General features: G+C 38.9%; 1 protein-coding gene across 4 annotated transcripts in view; it reads right to left on the bottom strand.

The window, feature by feature from the left end:
• The window catches only part of LPGAT1 (lysophosphatidylglycerol acyltransferase 1), a 63,799-nt gene that overhangs the window by 29,740 nt on the left and 21,898 nt on the right, over window positions 1-12,161 (bottom strand). For all 4 annotated transcript variants that reach the window (XM_032215677.1, XM_032215673.1, XM_032215674.1 and 1 more), the window contains one exon: window positions 8,367-8,462. In XM_032215677.1, the coding sequence (XP_032071568.1) occupies window positions 8,367-8,462 (96 nt within the window). The remainder of the gene's footprint in view (window positions 1-8,366; window positions 8,463-12,161) is intronic.

Genomic DNA, 12,161 nt, shown 5'->3' with positions numbered 1-12,161 from the left:
TCCTCTGCCATTTCTCCTTCAGCCTGCACGGATTCAGGGACTGTGGAGGCCATGCCTCACTCACATGGCCTGTACATGGATTGACTGCGGCAAGCCTGCCAGCCTCGATGCACGGACGTGCTGCAGGCGCTGGGCGGAGGAGAAGGTCTACCGGCCTTGATTAATGGCCGCGATATTGGCAGTGGACCCGAGGAGAAGACGTCTGCGGGCTTCGATTAGTGGCCCTGATGCAGGTCACTGCCTTAGAAAATGGCCTGCCACCCCTGCACACCCAGGAATCGGGCAATCCCCTTATCTGGCCCAGGGTAGGAAGCCAGGACCCTCATTACCCTGATGAGGCTGAAGACAGTCTCCTTGGTCAGCAGTCTGAGTCTTTCTTTTTGTATAATACATTTTAGAATATCCAATCAACCGAATTAAGAATTATAAATCTCAATAAGTACCTCACTGGAGCCACAGCTAGTGCTTGGATCAAAGACTGAGGGAAACTGGGAGCCTAGAGGGAAAGGAGGATACTTAAGAAAAATCCCTCAGTCTCTGGACCAATCAGCTGTGACTAAACCCAGTGGCAGCCCCTCCCGCCGAAACTACAGGAAAATGCCATGTTTACAAGAATTCTCTAGCGTTTTGGGGCCTGGCTTGGTGTAGGACGGTCACAATTTTCCAGTTGAAACTATGGATAAGTCTGTCCATATATTGTGAAATTTCATCATGTCTGGATAATGATAGATACATTCTGCTAAGTCCTCTGCCTGTTTGTCCTACATAGTAGCTTTGCAATCTTTACACTATAGGTTGTATATGACTCTTGTTCTTTCTTCTGGAGCTGCTCGATCTTCTGGTTCATATAGGATGTTTTGGAGAGTTTTAGTAAGTTTGTTTGTTGCGCTGATGCCATGTGGTAGTAATTGTCTGTTAGTAGTTTCTGAGATGATATTGACATATGACAATGTTATCCTTTTTATGGCTTGTGTTGGTTGTGCTATATTGGGTTGAATAGTCAATTCTCAAACATACTGCAGCCACCCAGAACAGCAGAAAAAGGAAACAACGTCCATACAACGTCCATACAACATCTTCCAACAAAATGGATATTCATGCAACTTCATCAAAAAGTGCCTAACTTAACAAGCCAAATGAACAAAAAGCTCAAAATAGCTCCCCACCAGCAATCAACACTCAGATGAACATAGATTAAAATCAAGATTAACATCATACTAATAATCAAGAAGTAAACTTTTATGACCCTGTAATTCCTTGTTTCGGGATGGAGTCAGGGTGACTGAATGAAGCTGAACTTTTTACTGGTCAGATGCTCATGTGGAGACCTCTAGTCTATCTTGTCACTGAATCAAAAACTACACAATATCCCAATCAAATAACCGCAAAACAAGCTAAGAGTAAACAGCCCAACAAAGAAACACCAAGACCACTCCCACCAATACTGACAAGACAAGTCACTGGAATATGAACTGAGAGCAATCTCAACTCCCTACTAGCACTGATGATGTTATCTAGTTTGGGCAATGAAACATCTGCAAGAAAACAACAGAGCTCAGAGAGCACCATCTCTACCCTTAAGTATGAATATTTTCCTTTATCAATATATTGTATGATTTCATACAAAGTGTTTAGATTAAGAGTATTATTAGAAATTAGATACAAAAATAAATAATGAAGTTGTCCATTATTTAAGCAAGAAGATATTCATATATTTTGTAGTTACAAGCCACATGATACATATTAACGTCTATACTTCACTAACAAGTAATGGTAAAATAATAATACTATTAACAGAACTGAAAGAGAGATAGCTTTCATTCAAGTTTAAGTGCTGGGCCTGACCTAGAGAATACTTTATGGCCTGGCACCAAGTTATCATCAGGAACGTAGTCACCCATAGAATTGAACTGATCAAGTTGATGCCTCTAAGAAAAACAGTTTGGGGAAGGGGAAAAACTTCAGAGGTGCTATTTCGGCCACTTAGGCAAGCACTTATCTGAATTGCCTTACAGACACATCTGAAAACAGAACTCTTCCAGAAGGTGTTTTGAAATATGACACCAGGATTTTTGCTTTATTCTATATGTGTGTGTTTTCTATTTTTACCTTCCTCCATTTCCTCCACTAACCAGAAGGATTAAGAATGATCTTTAGTTCAAGGAAACTGAAAAGGAACCTCCTCAGATGCCAAGAGTGGTACCTGAGAAGAGCTACATGGAGAATGCTTTGATAGATTGTCACATGTCCTGGTGAAAATACTATTCAGATTCCCAATCTCCATGAATGGTCACTAGGTGTACATACTAGTAAAGATGACTGCGCACCAACTGTGAATTAATTGTTGTATTCTCATAAAGCAATCAAGAGTCTTGTGGGATTGTGATAGAACATGAGATTAAAATGATTTATATAAATTATGCAAATTTAAAATTATCTCTTCATATTTCTAAGTTTCTTAGCATTAAGGTTCAAGTTAGCAGATGGGCAAAGATCGAATCACTTCTTACAAAAAGTATCCTATTTCTACAAATGATCTTACATACATGTACACTGGACTTAAGCAGGAAGCTTCAGCTTTTAGAAATAATTCTCCCCCTTCCTTAACCTAGAAAAAGCATCCAAAACCTGAAAAAGCATCATGAGATGAGCTTTATGTTAAAAAATAATATGTTTAATCTTTCTAAACAATAAAAAAGTGAACATATAATCTGTTCAACCAGGTAAATAAAGCTAATATAATTACCCTTATCATTTCATACTCTTGTTATGCACTAATCCAATTAAAAGTTAACTTGCCAGAGAACAAGCAATCAAATTAAATTTAATTATTTGTGAATTAATAATTCTTCCATTTCTCCCTGTAGCTCAACAAGGTAGACCAGATTTAAAAAAACAATGCCACATAGATCAAGATTTTTGTTGTAACAAATTAATAGGTCCTCCTCTATTTTTATCTTCATGTGAGCTAGGGAGGGGCCTACCTGTCATGTTTATTCAAACCTTTCTTATCTGACAATTGCAGTAGTGGGTTACAGGCAGAACGCTCCGGTATGGGCGTACCGGAGCCTGACCGGAGCACCGTGTACCATTCCGGTACGGTGCTCTGAAGGGCTTACCCGCTTTTAAAGCCTTTGGCGCCTCTGCGCGCGTGCATGGCGCATACAGCGCCTACGCAATGCTCTGCCGAGCAGCTGGAGCATCGCGGAGGCATCGCTGGAAGGTAAGACACATGGGTGCACTGCGCATGTTCATGTGGAAGATGCTGGGCCCCGTTGCAACCGTGCCTGTTGCAACAGGATCCAGAACCCACCACTGGACCATTGCTATGATACAGACTCTTCCTCCTGTCTTCAAGGTCATTCCCTAGGTCCTCTATATTTCCCCCATTGACACCATTTTACTTGTTTGGGAATAAATCCAATCAAAATATTTTACTGCCATTATTAACTTTGCTGCTAGCTTTATAATTAATTGCTAAGTCTCCCAAGCTCAACAATTTCTAGCCAAATGGAAATTAATATTCAAAGGCTCTAAATTATGTTCATTTATTTTTACATTTTTCCATAGAAACCTAGAGTGATCAGAAACAGGAGAGAAGAAACTATCTGTTATAGAACTGAACTATACCTAAAGAACAGCAGGAAATAGATATAGATATATCTATAGATATAGATATCAGAGTTTGCAGGGCTATGATCACAATAGTTTGAACCTTGTGGTCTGAAGTTAGGCTACTTCCATTCTCTAGCTACTCTCTAAGATAGTCCATTAGGAAATGTTATTTTTCAACTCACTCTTCTTTCGCCAGGGACCTTTTTTCCCCCTTAACTTATAGCCTATATGTTCACTTTAATCCTTTTGAAGTTTATAGCTGTTTGTTCTTATCACTTTTTTCTTTCACTTACTTTTTCTGCAAACATTTGTTGAACAGGAAACAAGTTTCCAAAAAGCAGAATATTGTCTGTCTAATAATAAATAAATAATAATAAATATACTGTATCTTAGAATTTGCTAAATAAATAATTTTTTTTTTTTTTTTTTTTAGTATAAAATATTTTATTCAATTTTCACATTTCATTTGCAATCATATATATACAGGGTATTTACTATAAGAAAAGAAAAAAAAGAAAAAGGGAATAAAACGAACAAATAAAAAGGAAACACAACTCATCATTCACAACCCCACCTAACCCTTGCATCCTCCATACACCCCATCTACCCCCTCCAACTTTCCTTTCTCCCTCTAACACTCCCCTCCTACTTCCCTTTCCCCTCAAACCTTCCTTCTCCCCTTACTCCCCAGACACCCTCCTTACATTCCCCTTACTCCTTACATTCCCCTTACTCCTTCCTTACTCCTCCCTCTTCCTTCCCTCTACCTCCCTCCTTGGTGTATGCCTTTATTCGAGTATTGTTTGATCTGATAAAAGTAAAGTGAACCAAGGAAAATAATAATAATAATAATAATAAAAAAAAAGAACCACCGTATATAAATACATTCTTGTTCTTATTAAAACTATATTAACACCCCCCCACCCCACCCCCCACAATCCCCATCCCTAATCCTCCCGGCTTCCCAGGGCCCACACCTGGCACTACCTTCTATCTAAAATATCTTGTATACATATGGATTAAAAAATAAAAGTAATATATCAGAAAAAAAAGAAAAGCAGAGAAAGAAAAAAAAAAAGGAAAAAAAGAAAAGAGAAAAGAGAAAAAAGAAAAAAAGAAACCACTCTTTGTGTTGATCTCAGCCCCCCATCTTTATCTATGCTTAAATAGTATAAATCATTCTATCTATATTTTATTCTCATCTCTTACTTCTTTGCTATTTACCCCGACCTTCTGTAGGCTCTCCCGTTCCCTTCCTAAACCTCATGATCCCTTCCAATAAGATTTAAGCAGCGTGGTTCATGCCATATATTCAAATATAACTTTACAGACAAGTAATCAAACTTTCCCTTCTAGTAAAATTTAAACAACGTAAATGATCTTTCTTTACCCCTTTTTCAAACAGTAATTCAAAATAATCTAACCAGATTTCCCCTTCTTAGTAAAGTTAAGCAGCGTAGATCAGATATTACTTTACACAGGAATCAATTTCTATCTTAAGATAATTCCAACCAACTTCCCCTTCTAATAGAATTTAAATAACTTAGTTCATTCCACATGTATTTTACCCTCATCCCCCACTTGTCTGATATTTACCACTATCAAATTTATACTACCATTTGTTTAAAATATAACTCAGAGCGATTTGTAGCATGAATCATTCCACATATTCCAATAATACTTTCAACAAGAGTCAGTTAACCTTCTATTTTAAGGTAGTCGCTTCTAACAAAGTTTAAACAACATAAATCATTCCGCATTCTTTTTACAGTTATCTTAAGATAATCCCAAGCAGCTTCCTGTTCTAATAAGCTTTAAACAACATAAATTTTGCCCTCTTCCCTTGCTTGTCTGATATTTACCTCAAATAACGTAGTTCATTCCACATGCATTTTACCCTCATCTCATGCTTGTCTAATATTTACCACTATCAAATTTATACTAGCGTTTATTTGAGATGTAACTCAGAACTATTACAACCAACTTTCCCTTCAAATAAAAGTTAAATAGCATGGATCATATTCAAATAATACTTTCAGCAAGAGTCAGTTAACCTTCTATTTTAAAATAGTCCCCTCTAACAAAGTTTAAACAACATAAATCATTCCGCATTCTTTTAACCACTATCAAATTTATGCTAACGTTACTTTAGAATCTAGCTCAAAGTAGTTTCACCCAGCTTTCCCTTCTGATAAAAATTAGTCCACTTTTTCTACCGGAGAGAGGTCTCAAACCCCCATTCAGTCCTCAACTTTAGGAAGTCTTTTGAAGTATCTAAATTCTCGATCTGCGTTCTTCTGCTTCTCCGAGGGAGGAGGGGCTACCCCCTCCATCTTGCAGCCGCATGGCCAGCCGTTTGCTTTCTCCTTCTGCTTGTCTCTCCTCTCTTCCAAGCGCGTCAGGAAGTCCCGCCTTCAGAATCCTAGAATAGAAATCTTGAGCCTCCGAAACAGAGTTAAGACGAAATCTTTGATTCTCAAATGTAACCGTGATGCCGGCAGGGGCCTCCCATCTGTATCGAATCTGTTGACTCCTAAGCTCTTTAGTTAAAAAAGTGTAGTCCCTTCTTGCTTTCAACATCTGAAAAGGTATATCTTTGAAGACAATCACGTCTTGGTCATCAACTCGGAGACTGTTATTATGAAACTTTTGCACAATCGCGTTTCTAGATTCTTTTGTAGAGAAATGTATAATTATGTCCCTCGGGAGCTGTCGCTGTTCCGCTATCAATGAGTTCTGGCGATATATTTTCCGAATCTGCCAATCAAAGTTAAGTCCCGGGCTTCCCAGCGCATGGCTGAAGGCTTCAGCAAAGGTCTGTTTCAAATTCTCTTGCTGCTTTTCACGGAATCCTCTGACTCTTATTGAAAATGCCTTCCTATCAAAATTTAGCATCATAAGCTGTTCTTCGTTATTTCTAATTTTTTCTTGTAAAATTTGAATATTGGTAGTCAAATCAAAATTAGCCTTCTCCAGACTTTCCAATTTGTTCTCTATTTCAGCAGAGTAATCTGACAGGGCAGACACGGCTGCAAACGTATTCGCCTTCATTTGATTAACTTTAGATTTTAGATCATCATAAAGTTGCAATACAAATTCCTTAAGTTCTTGCTTAAAGGCATTAAAGATTTTAAAGAGATATTCCTGTGTTAAAACTTCTCCAGTAGAGGGCGTAGGAGACAAAGGCTGTATTTCCAAAAAAGATTCTTTAAATTCTTTAGACACATTTGTAGCAAGACGCTTCTTTGATCTGGGTGCCATAATAAATAAACAAGTAAGCAGCGCTTCGCTCCCCTCTATTTCCAAAGAAAAAGAGTTTATTTTGTTAAGGAGCGGTCTGCAGAAAGATAAGCCCGGCTAAGTACATCCAGTAATCATCCACGGAGAGAAATCGCCATTTTGAAGTCTATTTAAACAAAGAAGTCTTTAAGACGAATGGTGCTGGTATTTAAGATAGTAATAAAAGCATAAATCTCACAGGGGTGGTACCCTCCCGTATCAAATCTAGCTTGAAAAAAAACTTTGTTTTGTCCTGGGGGGGGCTAGCCTGTCTGGGGCTGCCAAAAAAAAAAAGGCAGCTGAGAAGAACTGGCCGGAGATAAAAGCTCCGCTTCGGCTGGATCTAATCTCTTCCACAGCCAAAAAAAGAAAAAGGCTGTGGCTTACGAATAGACCCTAGTCTACGGAGCTATCCTCCCTGCCCCTTTCTTAGCCAAAAAGGGGTGCTATCTATGATCTTATTTAGATATACAGACCAGATCTCTGAGGAGCTCGGTGGAGCCCTCCTCGGCAACAGGCCACGCCCCCAGGAAGCCCGCTAAATAAATAATTAAGTAAAGGTATTCTACAAAAGTCACTCAATTGGGTTTCTTTGCCTACTATGCAGATCAAATTATAAATGAAGAGATTGATACGGTTTATAAGGTAGATTTCTGGAAGATGAATTTTACACTTTAAACAACTCTTTCCAAATCTGTAATTCTATGAAGAATATAAATGTTTTGTATACCAAGAATATATTATTACAATTTCTGGTCCCCTGACATTTAAGGAAGCAAAATATTCTGTTCCACTCCAGTTTCCAAGAATCATCTGTATGTGTAAAAACACTAAACCTTTAAGATAAATGTATTTTACAGTTTTTAAAATGAGTTGCCCAGAGCTGTCTGAAAGGTAGGAGGCTATATAAATGTTTTAAATAAATAAGTATGGGACACACCTGGCATAGAGAAGTCATTCAGGCAAAGTCAAAATATGGATTAATATTTTATTTTTTTTAAAGTTTGGATTAACTTGTTCCTATCTTACATTAGATTAGAAACTTGTGACAAACCATGTTCCCCAAAAAGCATAGTTTGCTGTAAACAGAGGTCTTGTATTTCTAAGTGGGTGAAGAAAATAAATGGCACATATCTACAGTACACCAAACCAGTATTCTTAAAAGTTTCTGTGTGTTTCTCCACATTCTGTTATTTTAGTACTTTACAGCACTCTCTAGGTGGTTTACAGAGTCAGCATATCCTGAAAACACCAATTGGGGTCCTCATTTTCCTGATCTTGGAAGGATGTAAGGCTGAATCAACTTTGAGCACATCAGGATTGAACTTTGGGCTGTGGGCAGAGCTAGCCTGTAATACTGCATTCTAATCTCTGAGGCACCAAGGCTCTTCATATACACTCACAATCATAGCAAGATACAAATAAATATTTAAGAAAGCAGATTTTACTATTTAAATATTTGTAGTTCTTGCCTGTCTTATAAAGAAGTCTCCATGAATCAGCGATACAATTCCAAAATTTGTGTATTTAAATATATGATCCATCAGCCACATCATCCGACGAACAACCTGGGAAAATTGAGATAAGAAATAGTGTGCATTCTGCATATAAACAAAACAAAAATCAGAGATAGGTTTTCTGTTCCATAGAAGCAAATGTAGAAAAATACAAAAATGTTTGCTATTAAATAGAAAACTGAATACAAATTGCATTCTTATAATGTTCATATAAATATTTTTACTAAAAGCTTATTAGCTTTCAAGAAGTATTTACTAAAGCAACATTCCCTCAATATATTTCTCCTTCTTAAAATCCTCACTGTCACTTTATATAAAATCAACAGACAGCTATTTCTTCACTATCTTGGATAAATCATATTATTTAAAATCGACTTTCATTAATTAACATTTTTAAAGCTCTCACACAATCTTTATTTTTATATGAGCATTTTATTTTTTTAAATTTCAGGTAAGAAAAAGCAAGAGAGCAAACATGTAGATAGTAAACAGGATTTGCAAAACCATATTGATTATTCAAAAAATATACCTACACAATAATACTTTTTAGGATATTTAAACCTTTCTATTTTAGAGAGCATTCATTTACAACATTGACTTAATTTTTAAAATTTGTGTAGGTGTACAAAGTTGACAAAGTTAAACTTATTCTTGTATTATACCCATCACATTCATTTTGAACATGCCATTATATGTTCTCTATTTTATTTGTCCCATTTTGAATGATATAATTTCTTATGCTACAAAAATGAGATAAGAAAAAAAACATGAGGACCAAATTAGGGTATCTAATTGCCATCGCCTATTTCCTAATTTAAACATCTAAAACAAAAACAGATATGTAAAAGTATAGGTAGCCTACAAGTTTCAACAGCAATTGGGATTGCTGTTGCTAAGCATTGTGAATATAATACATGTCACATGACCACCTTATTTAGCAATGGCAATCCATGTAGCCTGTTGCCACTATAACCTCCAGATGTGTTAATCAGATACGTGATATTACACTGATAATACTCAACTTTATGACTTTCTACCATTAAATTCAATCAGTACTTTTGAATTTTCTTAAGTTCAAAAATGGGAGGGGTGACAGAAAAAGAGAAAAATAACCAGTTGAATTAGATGAAGACAAGATGAAAAGATTGTAAATAGGATTTGGGGACTGAGGTTCAACCTCTTGGATAAAATTGCATTCTCCTTAAAAGATCAGAATCCATGCGGGAATGTTTCTTGACCTCAGCTATGAGTGGATTCTTTAGTGATAGCGACAGACAGAAAGGGGGATCTTACATAACCTCATCTAAGGTACCAGCTGCATCCTTCCTGAGACAGTCAAGCTTGTCTGCCTTTTCATGCCCTGGTTACATCCCATCTTGAGTGCTGAAATATGCTCAACTGCATATTTCAGTATCCTTGAAAAGTATTTGAATGTATGTTGAATGTTTGAATGTTTATTTTATTTATATGCCGCCCTTTTCCCCCGAAGGGGACTCAGGGCGGCTCACAACTCAAACCAGGGAAGGGGGATACAAACAAAAAATTAAAACGACACAAAACAATACATAATTTAAAACACACAACAGTCATACCATTCAAGACGGGGGCAACAATTCTTTAGCCCCAGGCCTGTCGGAACAGCCAGGTTTTAAGGGCTTTGCGGAAGGCCTGGAGGGTGGTGAGGGTTCGAATCTCCACGGGGAGTTCGTTCCAGAGGGTTGGAGCAGCCACAGAGAAGGCTCTCCTCCGGGTAGTTGCCAGTCGACACTGGCCGGCGGATGGAATTCGGAGGAGGCCTAATCTGTGGGATCTAATCGGTCTAGTGGAGGTAATTGGCAGCAGGCGGTCTCTCAAGTACCCAGGTCCAATACCATGAAGGGCTTTATAAGTGATGACTAGCGCCTTGAAGCGTATCCGGAGACCAATAGGCAGCCAGTGCAGCTCGCGGAGGATAGGTGTTACGTGGGTGAACCGAGGTGCACCCACGATCGCTCGCGCGGCTGCATTCTGGACAAGCTCGAGTCGCCGAATGCTCTTCAAGGGCTGCCCCATGTAGAGCACGTTGCAGTAGTCCAGTCTAGAGGTCACAAGGGCGCGAGTGACTGTTGTGAGAGCCTCCCGGTTCAGGTAGGGACGCAACTGGTGCACCAGGCGAACCTGGGCAAATGCCCCCCTGGTCACAGCCGACAAGTGGTGTTCAAAAGTCAGCTGTGGGTCCAGGAGGACTCCCAAATTGCGAACCCTGTCTGAGGGGCGTACTGTTTGACCCCCCAGCCTGAGAGATGGAACACTTGGCCAATTAGTAGGAGGGAAGCACACCAGCCACTCGGTCTTATCTGGATTGAGTACAAGCTTGTTAACCCCCATCCAGTCCCTAACAGCCTCGAGGCCCTGGCACATCACGTCAACCGCTTCATTGAGATGGCACGGAGCGGACAGATACAGCTGCGCATACTGATGGTATTTTATCCCGTGCTGTCGAATGATCTCACCCAGCGGCTTCATGTAGATATTAAACAGGAGGGGGGACAGGACTGAACCCTGCGGCACCCCATAATTCAGGGGCCTAGGGGTCGATCTCTGCCCTCCGACCAACACTGACTGCGACCTGTCCGAGATGTAAGAGGAGAACCACCGTAAGACAGTGCCTCCCACCCCCACCTCCCGCAGTCGTCGCAGAAGGATACCATGGTCGATGGTATCGAAAGCCGCTGAGAGGTCAAAGAGCACTAGGACGGAGGCATAACCTCCATCCCTGGCTCTCCAGAGATCATCGATCAATGCGACCAAAGCGGTTTCCGTGCTGTAGCCAGGCCTAAATCCCGACTGGAAGGGATCTAGATAATCGGTTTCCTCCAAGGACCGCCGGAGCTGAAAGGCTATTTCATTTGAAAATTTAAGTTAATAGAAAATGCTATGGTGTAAGATAGGGATTCAAATTATGCCTGCTGAAAATTCTGTACTGATAGTCATTTCCTTACTGGGCACAATTTAAGGTGTAGTCAATCAACTTTATAGTCTTTAAAAGTAAAAGCCTGATTACTTAAGGGTCAGTTTCACCTATTGCAAACTTCTCATATTTGTAAGATCAGAAATATAGGTCCTCTTAAATATATCTATACTATCTAAGGCTCATGTTTTTGGCATGTGGGAGTGGCTCTTCTCTTGCTATGGCACTCACTCCCTTAGCATTTACACCTGGCCCCAATTCTCTTAGGGTTTAGGAAATTTGTAAAGATGCATGCCTTCCATCAGTCTCCTAACTGTCTGATGATTTGATTATTTCATTTTTTAAATGTCTATTTTATCTTCATACAGTAGTTCTTGACTTATGAACACAATTGAGCCCAACATTTCTATTGCTAAGTAAGAAAGTTAAGTGAATTTAGCCTCTTTTTACAACCTTTCTTGACATAGTTGTTAAGTGAATCACTGCAGTTGTTAAGTTAGTAACAGAACTGTTAAGTGAATCTCCCTTCCCCATTGACTTTGGTTGTCATAAGGTTGCAAAAGGTGATCACATGACCCCTGGAAATGGCAATTGTCATAAATACATATCAGTTGCCAAGCATCTGAATTTTGATCACATGACCGTGGGGATGCTACAATGGTCATAAGGGTGAAAAATTGTAGTAAATTTTTTCAACGCCATTTCTAACTTTAAACAGTCACAAATGGTTGTAAGTTGAGGACTACCTGTACTCAAATTTTTATTTTTATTTATTTTCTTCATTGACATCAGAACAGGTA

The sequence above is a fragment of the Thamnophis elegans genome, chromosome 4 (assembly GCF_009769535.1).
Source record: "Thamnophis elegans isolate rThaEle1 chromosome 4, rThaEle1.pri, whole genome shotgun sequence".
NCBI lineage: Eukaryota > Metazoa > Chordata > Lepidosauria > Squamata > Colubridae > Thamnophis > Thamnophis elegans.
This window is presented reverse-complemented; position numbering and strand designations above follow the sequence as displayed.